The sequence below is a fragment of the Misgurnus anguillicaudatus genome, chromosome 17, assembly GCF_027580225.2.
Source record: "Misgurnus anguillicaudatus chromosome 17, ASM2758022v2, whole genome shotgun sequence".
Lineage (NCBI taxonomy): Eukaryota > Metazoa > Chordata > Actinopteri > Cypriniformes > Cobitidae > Misgurnus > Misgurnus anguillicaudatus.
In genome coordinates this window covers 3,269,176-3,289,447 of record NC_073353.2, presented here as the reverse complement: position 1 = coordinate 3,289,447, position 20,272 = coordinate 3,269,176, and the positions used below count along the sequence as shown (strand labels likewise).

General features: G+C 35.2%; 1 protein-coding gene across 6 annotated transcripts in view; it reads right to left on the bottom strand.

Moving 5' to 3' along the window:
- myo3b (myosin IIIB) overlaps window positions 1-20,272 on the bottom strand; it is a 190,159-nt gene that overhangs the window by 165,842 nt on the left and 4,045 nt on the right. For 4 of the 6 annotated variants that reach the window (XM_073854841.1, XM_073854844.1, XM_073854840.1 and 1 more), the window contains 3 exons: window positions 5,778-5,961; window positions 5,435-5,455; window positions 4,934-5,068 (listed from right to left, as the gene is read on the bottom strand). In XM_073854841.1, the coding sequence (XP_073710942.1) occupies window positions 4,934-5,068; window positions 5,435-5,455; window positions 5,778-5,961 (340 nt within the window). The remainder of the gene's footprint in view (window positions 1-4,933; window positions 5,069-5,434; window positions 5,456-5,777; window positions 5,962-20,272) is intronic. The other 2 variants (XM_055215543.2, XM_073854843.1) reach the window with 1 other exon arrangement.

Sequence of the window (20,272 nt, the reverse complement as noted above, 5' to 3'; positions counted from 1 at the left end):
ATGTCCCCACAAAACATGGAAACCAGAGTGTGTGTGTGTGTGTGTGTGTGTGTGTGTGTCTGTGTGTGTGTGTGTGTGTGTGTGTGTGTGTGTGTGTGTGTGTGTGTGTGTGTGTGTGTGTGTGTGTGTGTGTGTGTGTGTGTGTGTTATGAGTACATTGTTCAGTTTATTTGAAGTTGTTTTTGTGTTCATAGACAATGTTCAGAAATCTGATGCACAGAAAATCTTTTTTACACACACACACACACACACACACACACACACACACACACACACACACACACACACACACACAGTAAAAAGGAAAAAAGACCAACATTCAAAAATGCATGATAAAAAGGTGTCATAGCTCTGCAATCAAAAGATGTTGTTATAATGGAAGTCAATGGGGCAAAAACAGCCACTAACAATAAATGAGGGAGAAAAAAATTATTAAAAACTGATGCTACACAAAAACTAAACATGCTTCAAAACCAATGTTTTACAAATCTTTGACAAGCCCAAGACTGTGAAAAAGTTTAAAAACAATCCAGGTTACAATCACTTTTTATAATAAAAATCAATCATTTTGTGTGTGTTTTTCCCCAAATCAGTGACACCACTTATAATCTTGGCAATTAAAGAGTTAAAATCATGACATTTTTGGTAGTTTTGATCAGTATTGAGGTTGATTAACAGATTTATGTAAATGTGGAAAAAATATTCAACTGATACATTTTTATAGCCATTGAATTTAGTGGATGTTTTCACTAACAGGTAGTAAATGTGAAGAATGCACAGGGGTTAAGATATGAGTCTTTAAATTATGATTTTTTGCAAATTCACGTAACAGAAGGAGATCTTAAGTTAATTTAGGATTCTCATCTTATCTCACTAAATCTTATTTCATCTCTAGTTAGGAAATCATAAATTGCTTACTCATGTTCAGTTATTAACTCTTATGTCTGTTGCCTAGCAACCAACAAACAAACACTGCTGCTACAGTAAACAAAAGAATTGTCCTTTTTATTTCAATGGGGATGAATAATAAATTTGATTAAATTCATTGTAATCATATCTGTGTCTTTTATTATAGTTTTAGGATCAATGTGCTGCACATCATCTGTGAGTTCCCATTACATTTAAGCATTTAGCAAATGTGAAAAAAGTGCTACTGTACATTTCAACATTTGAACAAACATTGTTGTATTTCATCCTACACTTTGTTAAAAAATGTAATGTAAACTTTTGATAATAAGTATTGAAGTATTTGGATATTTTGTCTTATAGTAAATATTGATTCAGGACAGTAGTGAAGACTCTGACACAAGTGATTTAAGCAATAGTAAATATTTATTTAACTTTAAACTTAAGATGCTTTTGTAAACTGCTATGTGCTGTATCACAAAGTGCAGTTGTCTGAGCTCCAGTAGACGTATCTTAACATCCAGTACAGCTTCAAGACTGGGACTGTTTTCACTGGTGAAGTGTCTTGTGCCACTCGTTTCATTTTCTTGCAACAAGTTTCTTCCAAAAACCTCTCATCCGGTATCAAGGCTGGCAGGACATCATTCTTCAGCATCAACATGCCAATTTTGTTTGCTTAATATAAACTGCACCGCAGGACATTCAGGCCATGTTCATGACTGTAGTAAGACGAAGAGCTTGAAAGTCAATCCAGATGCATTTCCTGAAGTAGTTCAGCAGTAAAGGATGGATCAATAGGATCTTGCTACAGGACTTTCACCAGCATATCGACAGTAAACAACAGATCTGTGGGTTTTGTGCCACATGATTCAGTTGTGTCTCAGGATCTGGTTTGGCACAGAGTAATTACATACTCTTGTAAGCGAAGCGACATGGTCTTATAAGCACTTTGGAGGATAAAGTGCTTGTAGTGGAAATCACCTGCGTCCCTCCTCTGCTGTCCACCCAGTCCATTGTCATCTTCTCATCCATGGTTTCATCTATTTCCATGGGCTCTTCAACATCACACCCAAGGTTGGGCACCGGGGCTGGAAAGGAAAGCTTTCCATTTGCCTGCTGCCTTTGGACCTTCACCTCTATCTTCTTCTTTTTGGTCTTCTGGACAGCACAAAGTTTTGAATGGCTCAAAGACGGACTAAGCGGTCTCTTTCTCATCCCCATTTTAAGTTTTTTTCTTTCGCAAAACACGAGCAAAGTAACAACACGTCTTACTCTGACAACACCTTCAACTCTACAACAACAAGTGATTGACAACAATGATGTCATAATGGCTGCATTTTCTGAAAAAAGGGCCTTATTAACCTTAAAGGGACAGTACACCCCCAAAATAAAAATTCTGTCAGCATTTACTCAACCTCAAGTTATTATAAATGTATTTCTTCTGCTGAACACAAAATTAGATATTTTAAACCAAATAGTTTTTGAGCACCAGTAATTTCCATAGTATTATTTTTTTCTACTATGGAAGTCAATGGTGCTCCGGTTTCCTGCTTGATTACAAATACCTTTGTGTTCAGCAGAAAGTTAATTTAAGAGCACTGGTGACAGTTGATATGTTAATTTCTTGTTTCTTTTTATCACATTATCTGTACTTCACAATGTGTAACACTGGACCACAACACCAGTCATAATAGTCAATTTCTTTAATACTGAGATATAAACATCAACTGAAAGCTGAATAAATAAGCTTCCCATTGATGTTTGGTTTGTTAGGATAGGACAATATTTTAACAACTTTAAATAAACGCATAAAAGAGCATTATTTGAATGATTTTCTATCAGGAAGGAGAATGAAAACTTAAAATGAATTGTTAAATGACATCAAAAAATAATAAAATATATAACATAGGAGACATCTTCATTCAAAAGATCATTGGATTTTATTTGAAAGCTGCTGAAAATGATCTCTCTGTTCAGTCAGAGTTGTAGCTTAATGATTATCAGTGTATATTCTTTGATATAATGAGCAGGAATTACTGAAATTACTGAAAATTGAAACTTACAACAAGATTTTTATTATGGCTGTGTATACAACGTAAGCAATGGTCATTGATAAGATGCACATCACGATACAGGACAAATTTTGAATTTAAATTTTGTTCAGATTTTATGAACATTATCTGTTTATTGTACATTGAATAAGCAGTGTTTTAACAGTGTGTTTTTCCCCTTCATGTATTAGCTCATGTAGAAAAACATAAAAACAATCTCTGTCAGGGCTACAATACTCAACTCAAGTTGTTTCAAAGCAATTTACAAAGATTGTGGCTTGCTAGCCATTATATTCTTCTCTCATATAATTCTTCAATGAATATATGTATAAACATGCAGTCAGACTAAATACGATTCCTCTATAGAAATCAGATTATTAATGTGGCAGGTGCTATAGTACACCTAGACTCACACTTTATAGGGATAGAGTGCAGTTATGCTAATTTGAAAACCACTCCCACCGGGGGGGGGGAAACAATCCAACCATCTCCATTGACTTTGTATTCCGTGAGGCCGCCTCCTTGTCATTTCTCTGACATAATAATGCCTAAAAGCTGCTGTGTGACAATATGTACAACTAACAAGCCAAAAAAAAAACAGAAATAAGTTTTTATAAGCTGTTTCCCTCTAGTGGGCGCAGTTCTATTAATAGTAGTACTATGAAAAGTTGCCTGTTTCCACTTTTGTGTCTTCAAACGCACGTTTTTGGGGGTCGACAGCTTATAAAAACGTATTTCTGTTTTTTTTTTTTTGCTTGTTAGTTGTACACCCCGTCACACAGCAGCTTTTATGCATTATCCTGTTTTTGTTTTAAGCCAGAAATGACAAGGAGGCAGCCCCTCGCAATACAAAGTCAATGGAGACGATTGGATGATTTTAACTCTTTAATTGCCAAGATTATAAGTGGTGTCACTGATTTGGGAAAAAGCACACAAAATGACAGATTTTCAATATAAAAAGTGATTGTAACCTGGATTTTTTTACCTTTTTCACAGTCTTAGGCTTGTCAAAGATTGGCTTTGAAGCATTTTTAGTTTTTGTGTACCATCAGTTTTATTTTTTTATTTCATCATTTAATTTCTTGTTAGTGCCTTCAGCAATCCAACCAGTAGTTAGCAAAGAGATTTTACAAATAATATCACTGACTGGAATAATACATTCAGGAAAGTAACAAAAAACGGCTTATATATCACTGAATTTCTTAACTGGTAATGTTATTTGATGTCAGAATTATTAATATTTTGTTGTCATAGATTATGAAATGACTGTTGCAGCGCTGTTTATCTATGCATTTACTGTATCGCGCATTAACTGTATCAAACGGTGACTGTTTGCGGAGGTAATAAATAATTAATTAATATCCACAGACATTTATTTAGATATTTTAGCAAAATAATGTTTATCTGGTAAATGTTAATATAACTAAGGGTAAATCTTGTTAAAAGCTAGCTACATGTGGTGGCTGTGCTTCAGACTTCAACCCCGGTAAGTGAACAGCAATATATGAACGTGATTTTACGATGCTAATGATAAGCATAAATAACAGAAAAACTCATTTAATTTAGCGTTTTTAATTCAACCAAACATTAATTCATATTCATGCAAAGCTACGTCGTTATTGGGACCGGATTTTATGGATCAGCGTGACTCTGAGAGTTCGTCTCTATTCTTGGACAAGCAGCATACATTGCTTTTAATAAATCAACTTATTTAACATAACATACATTAATGCACAAATAAGATGTGTTAATGGTCACTGGCACTTGTGGCCAGAAGTCACCAAGAGGGCGGAAGAACATTTGTAAATTTTAATGTTCATGAGGATGCATGGATTTTTTTTAAATAATGACTACTTACATTGGATAAATTGTTTATAATAAATCGTTCACTTTTCCATAAAAAATAAGAAATGTCACTTTTAATTCCATGGGGACTTTAAGATGTAATAGTTATGTATGGTAGAGAAATGTCTCACCTCCAGAACTAGCCATAGCTGTCCTCCAGAGAGCTCATCTGCTTTGTAAAACATGCCATAAAACTTGACTACGTTGGGATGGTTGGACAACGAGTGCAGTATGTTGTACTCTGCTTCAATCTCTTCGTCCACATCCTGAGTAAACAAAACACAGCTGCATTATTCATATTTATCACGCTTTACAACAGGTTGCTTCATAGAAGTTATACGTGGTGTCCATGGACATAAAAAGCATTATAGGCTGCAGATAATGACAAAACAGATGATAACAATGAAAGGGTGCAAAAAACACTCTTAAGCTTTTATGCACGTGGTTGTTTAAGCATGTCAGTAACGTATCCAGTTATTATAAGCGAATGTAAAGCAGCCGTACATGTACATTACTTAACAGCTGGGGGTTATGGGGGATCAAACAGCACTAATGACACCACATCACAAGGGAAAACACTAGGGTTAAAACAAAACATCTGACAAGAACTGAAAGGAAAAGCATCTACTTACTCTGTTAGTATGACTGGGATTCTGAGACATGCAAAGGAAAAGAAATATCTTAAAAAGATTTTTATTACTGTTTTATTTTTTAGGTGAAGATCAAGATGTTTTTAGAGTTTTGTGACCAGGTGCACTAGCAAAATTCGGACACGCCTTAAGTGCACTAGCGCAGTGCACTTAAGACCATGTGCTTAGATCGATAAAAAAGTTTTACTAACTAAGAAAATAGGGCCCAAGACTCTCAGAAGCAGCCAAGGAAGCAAAATACATGGAAATCACAGCATGCTTACATCAGGAAAAAGAAACTATGACAGTATATATAACACAGAAAACTAGCCCATCAATGACTCACATTAATAGGGTCCAAAACTTTCACAGCTGCTTGACTTCCATCTTTCTTGTTGATGACTTTGTAGACCTTTCCATAGGTTCCTTTTCCAATGGTTTCCACAATGTCCCAGTCAGCAGACGGATCTGCTAGAGACTCCAGTCCAATCATGCTTGACTTGTATGGGTACAACCCATAGAAAGACCTCCTGAACAGGAGTTTTGAGTTATTTCTTCACACATTTCTCTACATGCAAACAAGTCTCTAGTTTGAATAAAATTTTAAGAATTCAATCACTACAACTTTATAGTACTATTCGTGTTTTCATAATATTATTCAAAAATGTGAAAAAGTAAGAGTAAAGTCCAATAAAGAATAAGCAAGTGGGTCCAAACTTTTGACAGGTAGTGTATATTAAGACACACTGCAGTAAATCATTTTTGAGGTCCTAATGACCTTGTGTAAGGAGTTAATCAATGTCTTATCAGTATTTTCTGCTATTGCCAATAACTTTAGTGACATAATCAATATTGAAGCATCATAAATTGTCAAGACTTTGCCCAAAAATGGGCATAATTTGGATTTGTGGTTAGCAACACCTAGTTTGTAAAAGGTGGTTATACACCCACCATGTACTGTATGGAAGGACCCAAACAAAGTATTATTTAAGCTGGCTAATTTGTGTGAATACGTCCAGCCTTATACATTATAGTTCAATCTGCTTTCGTTTCAGTGATGTTGGGCTTAGGAGTGTAATACAGGCCCTTTTTGATTAATGCTTTTTCTTTTTGTTTCAATATGTGCAAATTCATTTGAATGCCACTCTGTAAAATAGTTGCAAATTCCCATGAGATCAGCCTAAAGGTTTAGATATGATCTGTGCTACATTACAGTTCACCAAACAAACAATACAAGACTTCACATCTCTACAGTACACTGTCTGCATCAAAAATAAAACTCAAACTCACGTGTCCTAAAAATATTACAGAGATACAATGAACCTAAGACAGAGCCTTGTGGCACACCATCAGACAAGACAACTCAAGTACTATATAAAGTAGTGGTAGTGAGATGAAAAGTATGAATTAATCCACAGATAAATCAAGAAACAAAAGGAGACCTATTTAAGATTCACTGGTTCTCTTCAATTGCCATTAGGCAGATTTAAAATCACGATACAAACACAACAGTACTTACATGTAGAACAAGACCTCTTTCTGACTCATGTCCTTAACAACAAAATACAGTAGAAGCGCCCATGTAATGCCTCAGGTGTACAGAATGCTATTGTAGTTCTCCATCCAAGACAGAAAATAAATAGCTCATAAAAGAAAAATTAAAGAGCCTACATTTATTTTCTTTGTAGGAAAGCTGCCTGTGTCTCACTGGCACTCGGGATTATTAGTTGATTTATTCAGATAGCACTTTACCGTCACTGATCTCTAAGAAGCCACAATCTGCTCACCGTGATTGGATTTAACAGATTAACTCTGTCATCTACCTTCAGACTACAACCTTCTCATTTATAACTTATAGTCGAGATAAAAACTTCCCTTCAGATTTCATTACTGAATGCATTATAGCGGTATGGAGAGAGACACCATGGAAAAGGACGGCAATGGTAACCGAGGACAGATGCCTGTTCAGTTTGCAGTGTAATAACAAATGAAGAGCAATGAATGCACTGTGGCGCTCAGCTTACTTTAAAACGGTTGGTTTTGGCAAATCCAAAAGTACACAAATAAACTATAATTATATTGTTTTTACAATAATACCTGGAATCTATACAAAGATAAAGTAACTCTGTGAAAGCTGGATACTGCAAATAAATCAGCGTTATCTGTGATACGATGATACAGTGCATATACTTCAAAGACTATCACAGGTTATGGTCTAGCTAGTTACGTTGATGACATATTTAAATTACTGCAGCAGAATGTACAACTCAAATACATCCTAGAAAACAAGTAAGTTAACTAATCTACAGCATAGGCATCTGCGCATGTAATGATCACTTTAGATCAGTGTTTCCCAATCCTGGTCCTCGAGCACCCCCCCCCAGAAAGTCCCAGATGTCCCCCCATCCTACACACCTGACCCTACTCAACAGCTTGTTAGGGAGACATGTTATCCATTCTGGAAGGAGACTGATTAGTTGAATCAGGTGTTTTAAATAAGGAGACATCTAAAACTTTCTGGAAGGGGGTACTCAAGGACCAGGATTCAGATTAATAATCCCAGCAGTCTAAGATCCATATCATTCAACTATAATAAACTAAGGGCAACTTTTGTCAAATCTGGACACTAGATCTCAAAGGTGCAAAATTGGCATTTGGATCTAATACATAGAGACAGTCAAAGCAAAAAAATCTGAAATAAAATAAGCTTCACTGCAAGAAATGTTAATAATATCGCATGCATTTTATTTTCACCTTCACAAGATTTTTAAAATAAATGAAAGTGCCTTTACCGGCCGTAATAATTCAGATTCTCATGAAAGATTCCTAAGGGGAGGAAGCATTTACTTTGAGGTCAGTTTAAAGCTGAAAAGGTAAATGGTGTTTTGCCTCTGGGGGCTCTGCACACAGAATTATGAATAGCAAGAGATTAGACTGATGGATGCTTTGACTCAAGCAGAATGAGATGGATATTTCATGCCTGCCATCTATTTCTGGAAAGGTGGAAAGCATGGCTGAAGTCTGACTAATGTCCCTTGAAAGAAACCAACATTCTGCCACAAGACAAAACAGAAGAAACATCCAACTTTTAATTGTTTATATGAAACACATTGTCCTGTAGTTCAGTTGAGCATGTGTAAGCAGCGCAAAGGTCATAGGTTCGAACACACATACAGTACACTGAAAAAAATGATTTATTAAATTTACTCATTTTTTTTAAGGTAAGTGGTTGCAATCAATTTATTTAAGCTACATTTAAACAAAAAAGATTAATAAGGTAAAATAGGATAAAAAACTTTTGTTTAAATGTAGCTTAAATAAATTGATTGCAACCACTTACCTTAAAAAAATTGAGGAAATTGAATGAATCATTTTTTTTCTCAGAAAAAGGTACAAAACTGTTCCTTTTTTATCACTGGGGTGATAAGGTTCATTTAATGCGTATACAACACAATTTTGTACCTTTTGGGGTACCCCAAGGACCTATTGTGTAAGGAACAATTTTGTACCACACTGTTAACCCTTGCTGTAGATTTCTGGGTAAATAACTGTAAAATTGGCAGTATTTAGCTTTAACATCGGTGAAAGGTATTTTACTGTGATATGAGGTGCAGTTATGCTGGACTAATAATAAACTACAGTAAATTACTCTTTGCACCAGTTAAGGAAAATAACTGTAATATTATCTGGTAAATTACTGGCACACACATACACACACATCCACAAGTGCCGGTGTCACCAATTCGCCTTGATAAACTTGTTTGTTTGTTTGTTTACTCATGCTGTGTTGAACAATATAATAGTGGACTGTATGTTTAAAAGCTGAAAATGAGTAAGTAAACTGTTAAAATATTTGTGAGTGTCTTTAAAACACATAAAGTTAAGGTTCCAAATAGCTTCCTGATTAGCAAGTTTTTAGCATCTCCTATCAATGTTAACCCTTGTGCATTGTTCAAATTCACTGCCCTTTCGTGTTGTTCGTGGCCAAAAATGCCACTCAATGAAACTGTTGTAAAAATGTATCAGATTCATATAAAAAAATATTAATCTGTTAATCAACCTCAATACTGATCAAAATTACCAAATATTTACAAAAATTCCATGATTGTAACTCTTTAAAACATTTATAAATGAACTTCCCAAATAAGTATTTGGGAAAAAACACAAAATGATTTATTTTCAATATAAAAAATGATTTTGGACTGGATTTTTAAAAAACCCTTTTCACAGTCTTGGGCATTTCAACAATTAGAAAAAACATTGGCTTTGATGAATTTTCAGTTTTTGTGCAGCATCAGATTTAATTTTTTTTTCTTCCTCATTTATGGTTTGTGGTCATTTTTGCCCCATTGACTTCCATTATAGCAACATGTTTTGATTGCAAAGCCATTTTTGATTGATGATGGTTTTTCCTTTTGCAAAAAGGTAAAATTTGTCATTTTTACTGTTGATCAACATGTGGCATCATTACCCCTTAGTAGGCCTGTGCAAAAAACAGAGCTTAATTTTTGGTTTTTGTGTTATATGAAGCATTTTTGTTAATCATTGAATTGTATGAATATAAGAAGGTCATTTAAATTATGTTGAATAACTGCAGGTCTGGAGATCTTTTTTTTTGAGGGTGGGATTTTACATGATTTTGTTAAGTGTCTTAAAAGAATTTGTCTATTACACTGAAAGTAAACCACACAATTTGCCATATGTGTTTTTCTTTGCTATGTGTCGCACTACCAATAAATAACCTGAATGTTATTTGATTGCATTGTTTTGGAGTATGATTTTGTTAGTTTTGGTTTAACTGTCATGCAGTGGCAGAGTTCTTTGTTTATATTATTGCTTTTTGTTATCTTATCTTATTTTGCCAATTCTACAGAAAATTTGGTCTGTTTAGCTTAATTTTGTGATTCCTTGTGCTATGTATTTATCTATTGTCAGGATCCTGCCAAGGAGTATTGTTTTGTATTTATATCTAGTTATGATGGCAGTTTGGCGTTCTGGCAGTCCCATGCTCTATGTCAGGGATGGGCAACTTCGGTCCTGGAGGGCCGGTGTCCTGCAGAGTTTAGCTCCAACCATAATTAAACACACCTGAAGCAGCCAATTAAGGTCTTACTAGGCATACTAGAAACTTTAACGCACGTGTGCTGAGGCAAGTTGGAGCTAAACTCTGCAGGACACCGGCCCTCCAGGACCGAAATTGCCCATCCCTGCTCTTTGGAGTTCATGCCTTGTTTATTGAGTCATGTGCCTTCGGTGTCTTGTCTCTTGTCCCCGCCCCCTCGTTCTCCTGCTTATTAGTAATCATTGGTTTTCTCCCATCACCTGTTCCCCCTCGTTATCTTGTTTGTTTTTTTCTATATAATGTCATTGTGTCCTTAGTTCTGTGCAGGTTCATTTTGTTTTGTTCTCGTGTTCATGTGGTTATCAGGCCGAGTTATCTTGTCAAGTTTAGTATTATCTATCTGCTTACAGTGTTTCATGTCGTGTACACCCTCGTGGGTTTTGTTATATGTTAGTAAATAAAGTGTTTTCTGTTTTCCCCAACTTTGTCTGTGATTGGGTTCATCCGTCCTCTGATCCTGAAATCTATTGCCACAGTAATAAAGTGTATTTGTCTAAATATTTTGGGGTTCTTTCTCCCGTTTTAATAAAGTAACATAAAAAAGAATCTTTCAAAAGTTTTAGAGTACCACAATGAGTACGGCATTTTATATACTATACAGTATTCTACCTGAAGCATGTGGTACTGTAATTAACTGAAATCACTGCTGCCAGTTATTAACTGTAATTCCTAACCTACAGTATAAAACTGGCAACATTGTTGCCAGTAAGACACCGTAATGGTACAGAGACAGTAAATTACTGGCAACACCGTTGCCAGTTAATCACTGTAATGGTAGAGAGACAGTAAATTACTGGCAACACTGTTGCCAGTTATTCACTGTATTGCCATAGACACAGTACTATACTGGCAACACTGTTGCCAGTTAGTCACCGTTACAGATGCTGTACAGTAACTAGCTGGCAACAGTGTTGCCAGTAATTTACTCCTAAAAAGCCTGGTAAGGTTTAACAGTGCAGTTACATTTTAGAGGTACAAAACTGTCATAAAATGTCATAAAACCTTGCCCCCCCCGGCACCAGAACCACTGCCTTAAGTAGCAGTAATGTGGCTCAAAATGTCAAACATTGTATTATGTTTATACCTGTAAAGGTATACTACAGAACCTTGGCCTACCACCCTGTATACACTGTAAAAAAAATCTTTGCTGCCTTAAAATTTTTTGTTTAACCAGCTTGGATTTACAAGTCATATTAACTTACTATTATTTATCTGGACTGGCTACCTGTTCTCACCAAGATGCGTACAAATGACACGCAGTGTGATTATCGTGCAATAGATACGCCAAATTCCGATTTTGCGTGCATATGATACGCCAGTCCTTCCCATTCACTTATATGGCGAATCGTTTCGTGACGTTTTATTTATTGTTTTCTCATTTGTTTTCTGTTTTTTAAACCATTTTCGCTTGGGTTTAGGGTTAGATTTCAGATTTGTTTAAGCAGGTTATTTAATATACAGGTTTCTCTATGTTTTTATCTATATTTAAGCCATGGTCGCTTGGAGGTGGGGTTAGAGTTGGGGTTTGGGTTAGGATGTCATTTTTATATGACAAAAAGTTGTTCTAACCCTAAACCCAAGCGAAAATGGTAAAAAAAACAGAAAACAAATGAGAAAACAACAAACAAAACGTCACGAAACGACTCGCCATACAAGTGAATGGGAAGGACCGGCGCACCACATGCACGCAAAATCGGAATTTGGCGTATCTATTGCACGATAATGACACTGCGTGTCATTTGTACGCTTTTTGGTGAGAATGGGTTGCGACTGGAGTTAAGTTGTTATAACTTATAAAATATAGTTGAAATAAGTCAACTTTGTAGCAGCGTATCTATTAAGTTAATTAGGCAAAAAAATATTTACAGTGTAGAAAATGTTTAGTTTTGTACACTGTAAAAAAAATTCCGTAGAAATTACAAAGTTATTGCAGCTGAATTGCCGGTAATTTACCATAGATTTAAATTTATGTTATTTACTGGCAAAAGTTTGTTCAAAGTTAACACACTAGTGTACAAATGTGTGTCACGATTCATAATCCCTTAATAAAAGTACAGCAAATACTGTTTTCGAGTGTTACCAAACAAACTGTGCGCAAGCTGCCTTCTGCATGTGTAATGTGTAAGACACATGGTTGCTTTTCAGATTAGTTTTGGAGTCGATGAAGTGTCTGTCAGTATGAAGGGGTTGAATTGCCAGTAGCTATCATTTGATCTGCACTTCTACATATTAACTTTCACCCTCTCTGACACTACCTCACCTCTACACACATGGTCACTCAGATAACTTGAATAGCCACGACTCATATTTACTCATCTATACAACAAATTATTCAGTGACAGCGTATACCATTATTAAGACGGAAAGTTTCAAATGCATTTCATTCCATTTATATGAACATTATAAGACAACTGAGTTTAAACAAGATCACTCTGAGAATCATGAAAATCATTTTTACATACATTGCAAAATGTAAATTCCCTCATATAAAGTTTTTAACTTCAATATAAAAGACGAATATCCATCATAAAACAAGCTATTTCAAAACGTTTCCTGCTTTTAGGAACTGAGATGACTCACAATTACAAAAAAGAGAATTTCCAATACTTTATAATAAATTAGTAATAGATTAAAATGCTGAGAAATAAATACACCCAAGTTAAAAATAAACATTTGAAGAAAACATACCTTAATTGGATAGACCTTCCTAACAAGTTGCTGAATTGTATGTGAGGGTTTGTCAATGCTACAAGCCTAAATCATTCTAATCAGCCAACATGAATTATTGATTACATTGTAATGTGTCATATGATCATGTTTTAAATATTCAGTAGCCAGATGGAAGTCATCATAAAGAGCTTTATATGGAAGAGACTAACCGGTACACAAAGGTAGGAGGGAGGGGCTTATGAATTGTGTTGATCATGTGACCAGAGCATCCTATATTGTGTTCTCCAGAAGAATTTACATTCACAGATTATTTCTTAACATCTATCCGCCCATAACTTGATGTGCCATAAATGCTTTGTTTATAATAACACCTTATGGCATAATAATGTGAATGAATTATTATGAGCTGTAGGCAATAACCAAAAATAAGTAAATATGCAAGGCAAAACATAAAGCAATATCAGCAGCTTTATTACTGTATTAAAAAAACTGCCGGTTAAATGTATAGGAAATGTCTAACCAAATAAATGTGTTTCTGTAAGCAAGACACAAAACATCTCTGTGTGCTAGTACTATAACAGTAACACTATGAACTAAAAGAGAAGGACAGAGTTTCTCTCCAGTCATAAACAGAGACTGTGTTGCTATGACACATACAGTATTCACATGAGGACTGAAGATCAGTGGAGCAGGACCTGAGTGAAAACAACAGGCCGCACAGGCAAATGGTGCCTCTCACTTTTTTAACTAGTGTTCATGTGTCAGAAAAAACTGCTATCATTAACTTTCAGCGGCTTACATGAAATATAATTCAAAAAGAGACAAAAGTTCATTCTATCATATTTGAATAATTAAATGTGTTTGCTAAGGGCTTTTTCTTATATTTTTGTGATTTACTGTTTTTCACATAAAATAATGTCAAGAGAATTGAATCTTAATATCTTTAATACTGACTGAGTATGTCATGTCTAATAGTGAAATCAATGAGTGAAATCCAACTTTTTCTTCATGCAATTCCAGCATCTATGGCTATATTCATGGCAAGAACTGGTTAATTCATCTAACTTGTTGACACAGGGAGAACATGTAAACTTTACACAGAACCTAGCCAGGGCTTGAACCTTCTTGCTGTGAGGCAACACTGCTAGCCACTATGCATCCCCAAATCAAATTGATTAAATAATCCTATGCAGTGCATAACAAATTTGTTAGACCAAAAGCTCATCCAGCATGATGAAGTGCTTTAATGTGGAATTTTGAACAAGAGTGATGAATGTCAAACTCAATTCCTGTTTTCATACCCAAATTTGAGTCGGCACATTCAACTTCCCTCAGGAGTCAGAAATGAATCAAGTGTAACGTTCAACCATTAAAGGGGACATTTCACAAGACATTTTTAAGATATCAAATAAATCTTTGGTTTCCCCAGAGTACCTATGTGAAGTTTTAGCTCAAAATACCATATACGCACAACCGGCGCAACGTCATAGAATGTCTCTGAACAGGTTCACGCCCACTTTTGGGGGAAATCGCACTAGACGTTCCATTGACTTCCATTCAAAACAGCGGAACAAAGCAACCCTCGCACACAGCCGGCAGGCGCAAACAACCCACGAAATCACTCAGACCAAACACGCCGAGCAATCATCTGTCCACCCCGCCGGCCACAGAGCGCGAAAGATACATTAACACATTTTAATTTGGTCAATATAAAAACATGTCTCCCTCAGTCTCCCAGCATCAAATTTGTGCAACAACGCTCCCTATTGGCCAGAGGTGTCTTACCCGGACATTAAACACGTACCTCATCAAGTCAACAGGGAAGCAAGTGAATGATTTTACTTCGTATTTGAAAGTTACTTAGTATTTATTTATTATGTCTTTATATTTAGAGTAATGAGTGCACTTTTCCGTCCAGCCATACAACTAACTGGCTTAGCGATATTTCCAGCAATCACTGGATGGCGTTGTTACACAAATTTGACGCTGTGAGAATGAAAGAGACATGTTTTTATATTGACCAAATTGAATGTGTTGATGTACCTTTCGCGCTCTATGGCGGGCGGGATGGACAGATACATGCTCGGCATGTTTGATCTGGGTGATTTCGTGGGTTGTTTGCGCCTGCTGGCTGTGTGGGAACGTTGCTTTGTTCCGCTATTTTGAATGGAAGCCAATGGAGGCGCTGCTATTTTAACCCCCGAAAAGGGGCGGTGACGAAATTTACAGTCAAGTTCCCGGATGTGCCGGTAGTCCGTATAGATCATTTATTATAGCATGTTAAAATTGCCACTTTGTAGGTGTGTCATTTAAATGCAAATGAGCTGATATCTGCACTAAATGGCAGTGCTGTGGTTGGATGGCAGAGGCGGACACTACTTGAGTATTTTAAGTAAATTTTCTAAGCATCTGTGCTTTATCATTGTTTGTCTTGGGAGAAAATTATGTTACTTTCGTAAAAAATGTGCACTACATTCTAAAGCATTGAATCATACTGTGTATTCCTTTTATATTGCATATTAAAATTGATGTAATACATAATTACATAAAAATTGTGTTAATTTGTACTACATTTCATAATTTTTGGTTTATATTTAAGCACATTAAACATGTAGTTTTTATTTTTATTTTACTTAAGTAAAAAATACTTTTCTACTTTTACTCAAGAAAAGTACAAAAGTACCTTTTACTTAAGTAAAAGTAAAAAAAAATACTAGATGTTTAATGTACACTCAAAAAAATGAACTTTCGCCTTTGCCAGTTTTACTTAATCCTTTCATATTGTGATTACTTAAAAAAATTAATTTAACAACGTGAACTTAATTTAATGGAGTTTATTCAACAAAAAGGTGTGTCTTGTCAGCTTTACTTAAAAATTAATTGTTCAGCCAACATAACACTGTTGTGTAAAATGAACAGATTAATAAAACCAATACAGACTGGCATCTTATTGGCTGTTGTAGTGTATTATGGGGAATTGTTGTTCTGGCACCCTCTTGCAGAAGTGTAGCACCATTAGATAGGTACCTGTGGCCAACTATGAGTGAATTAACTTGTTCTGATATATTATTAGAACAAAAACAAACAAATTAATGGTTTAAAATGTAACATTTCATTTCAAATATATTTGTGATGTACTTGATAAGTTATAATTAAGAGGCTTATATGATTAGTTGTATTAAGCAGCTGCACTATGATTGATTGATTGATTGATTGATTGATTCAGTGTTAAGGAGTTATTAGATAAAAGGGGTGGAGTTTATAAAATGGCATTATTCAAATTTTTGTCATCATTAATACATTTTTTATGTACAATCAACTCAACTGTTGTTTGTTGAGTTTACTTAATCTTCTTTTGTTAAATGAACTTAATTATTGTTCGTTGAGTTTACTTAACAAATGATGTGGAACCTGTTGACAAAATATTTTTAAGTAAATCCAACATTTCATTTTTTTGAGTGTACTTAAATATTAAATATAAACCAAAAATGATGAAATGTAGTTGAGTAAAAATTATGATAATATGCTTTGGAATGTATGTTTTCCAAAGAAAAACACTGATAAAATATGAACACTTAAAAATTTTGTGTAGAAAGTAAAAATACTTACTGTAAGTAGTGTCTGCCTCTGTTGGTTAGTGCAAATTGAGGGGCGGTATTATTATAATAAGATCCCATTCTGACATCATAAGGGAAGTCAAATTTCAATTAACTATTTTTTTTCACATGTTTGCAGGGATTGGTTTACCAAAACTAAGTTATTTTATAGATTGATAAAAGCACTGGGGACCCAATTATAGCACTTAAACATGAATAAAGTCTGATTTTCATGATTTTGCCCCTTTAAAACTGTCTAAAGAGCTCACAGTGTAGTGTACTGCTGGATTACCCTTTACAGAAACATAAGTAGCACAGCTATATGACACAAACCTTGCATTGGGTGCTGGTCTAATAAATGTGTTAATATGAAACAGATAACATGTTGTCAGAGCATACAGGGCTGATCTTATGACAGATATCAATCTATCAAATGATTCATTTTAGTGATTTTGATTAACTGTTGATCTTAAGTGTTAAGTTTACAAAGCACTCTGTCTTTCTGTGTATAAACCATGCCAGAAGAAAGCAAAGAGCACATACAAGAGCTTTTCACACTGGAAATAATTAACACCAGGCTATTGTAAACGCGGGGTTAACAGAATCCAAAACAGGTTGCAACTTTAATCTTTCTTGGCTATTTTAAGCCTCCTGGGTTGTCTTTTTACTCTAATTCAGGATTTTCAGTTCCATACACAGATGGTGATATGAGGTACATCCTCTTCAGTTTGTGATTGGCTATCTGTGGCTATGCATTGAGTCATAACATTGTAACCCAATTTTATTTCACACTGCATGCCTTTGGCACCGCAATTCGGGGTTAACCCCACAAAAGTAGAGTTTAATAACCCTAGGTTTATTTCAGGGATAACCCGCTTCTTAATTACAAGTGTGAAACGATCCTTAACCTATAGGGTTAAAAACAGGGTTTAGAAAGAAGATGACCCGGGGTTAAGTGTAGTGTGAAAAGCTATAAGAATAATGAGTTTACATTTCAAAAGCAGCTAAGTTCACACTGCAAAACAACAACACTACAATGCAGACAAGGACAAATAGTAAACAAAGTGATTTCCTAACTGGTCTCAGTACAGAATCTGTTGGTTTCTAGAGATGTAGTCTGGGAAGCGTGACTGTGTTGTTTGGATGTAAGTGAAATTAGAGTTGGCAGCAATGACATGGAGAAAGGTGTTACAAGATAATCTTATTTTCAAACTTTCTCTCTCACAATTTCCCTGAGGCCTGACTTCATTCAGGACTAAACTACACGCTTCCCTGTCATCCTGTTAGGGGGATATGGGAATTTTGTGATCTGCCAGTCGAATGTGACCACCAGTATACACAGGATTTAAAAACATGACCTCTTACTTTCAGTCTGACCATCACTAGATGACACACAACTGAGTTCAATGCGCTAACATCTGTATCATTCTGTGGCATCAATCTTACAATACTGCCTGTTGACATATGCAATCAGGATTTCCTTTTTCTGGGTGGATCATCAAGACTATTGGTCCTCCTAGTTGTCAATCAGGAGTGTTGCGCAATTGCATTTTTTAAAAAGTGGTGAAGCTGGTTCTTTTCTAAACTTCGAGAAAATCCTCTGCTACACCTTTAACTATAGTATTAACTATATAATTTTAAGACGACCCTAACATAAATTGGCTACTTGCCACATAATTAGACATACAATATTGATTTGAATGTTTTGGATCCACTTGAAAAAAAGAGAAAGTGGTTTGATACACAATGTGATCTTGTTATGAGAATATGTGTGTGTATTAAAGGGATACTTCACCGATTTAGCATTCAGCCCTGCATCCGCAGAAACCCGGCAGCATCACCGAATGACCACGTTTCCCTCCATCATTCCCCCCTGAGAGGAGAGATATCTGCATTTTGGTTCTGAAAAAAAGTCCTCCGATGATGCAAAAATCGTCATATTACATCATCGGAGGACTTTTTTGCAGAACCAAAATGCAGATATCTCTCCTCTCAGGGGAAAATGAGGGAGGGAAACATGGTCATTCAGTAATACTGCCGGGTTTCTACAGATACAAAGCTGAATGCTAAATCGGTGAAGTATCCCTTTAAGTAAACTGTGGTTGTATCACACTACATTTATTTTAAGTTGAATTATTTATTTAAGACAGTTTATTCATTTACTTAATGAAATGTTCATGACTTCCAGAGAATTACGCAATATTAAACAAGTCTACACTTTAAAATCTTAACATGAATAACATTTCTGTAATCATTTCACCATTTTGTAATATTTAGTTTGTTTGCCATGACACACAAAATACGTTTTCTCTTATGCACACTGTAAAAAAATTCTGTAGAAATTACAATGTTATTGCAGCTGGGTTGCCGGCAATCCACAGCAGATTTAAATTTATGTTATTTACTGGCAAGAGTCTGTTCAAAGTCAAATAAATCCTAAATATGAACAAGTCTTTATCTTTACAGAATAAAACTATACAATAACAGCCTCCTGCAAAGCATTCTGGGAACCAGAAATCATCATCAACCTTTTTCTGTTTTTTGCTTCAGATTTTGTTTCCCAGAATGTTTTGCTTGATACAGTTTTTTTAGTTTTACTCTATAAAGACAAAGACTTGTAAATGTTTAATGTTCATTTAACTTTGAACAAACTCTTGCCAGTAAAAAACATAAATTTAAATCTACGGTAAGTTACCGGCAACCCAGCTGCAATTTCTACGGATTTTTTTTACAGTGCAGTCTTTTCCTATAATTATACCAAAACACAACATAAATTCACAAAAATATGTTAATTTTATTAATTCACTGAAATCCACATCTTTAAAATTCATACGATTGTGAAGAACAGATGCAAATTCAGCCCTTTATCCAGCGATCTTGATCTACGTTCCCATCAGTGACCGTAAACGTCAAATCTCGCGTTCACCTCAAGAAGTTTTATGACGACACATTGTTTTACAGCAGTGATATTAAACGCTCATTGGCTCTTGTGTGCTGCATTACAGATTTGTGACGTTGCCGTCTTTCAGTCGATGTACTTTTGAAATTTGAAATGCGCGCCTTGACAGAGAGAAGCTGGATTAATGTTCTCGAGGATTAATAACTTACATTTTTCTCTGTACTTCATCATATACTCCATATAGGACTTCGACTTTTGGTACTGCTTTTAAAAATTCGTAATAAATAAGTTATTGTGATTACACTTGTCTGTATGTTATGCTTTTTATTTCAAATAGTACATAAACTGTTTTGCGTAGGTTTAGGGGTAGGAGGATTGTATTATCGGCTTAAAATATCTTTTAAATGCTATATTGTTACTATTGTTACAAAAAATGTCCTACACATTTCTGTCCATTACGTTGGATAATTTATAAAGAATATTGTTTTCTATTTTGTTAGTATAGGTTTGGGTTTAGAGTAAGTTTTGGGGTAGGTGTTACGGTGGTAACATTA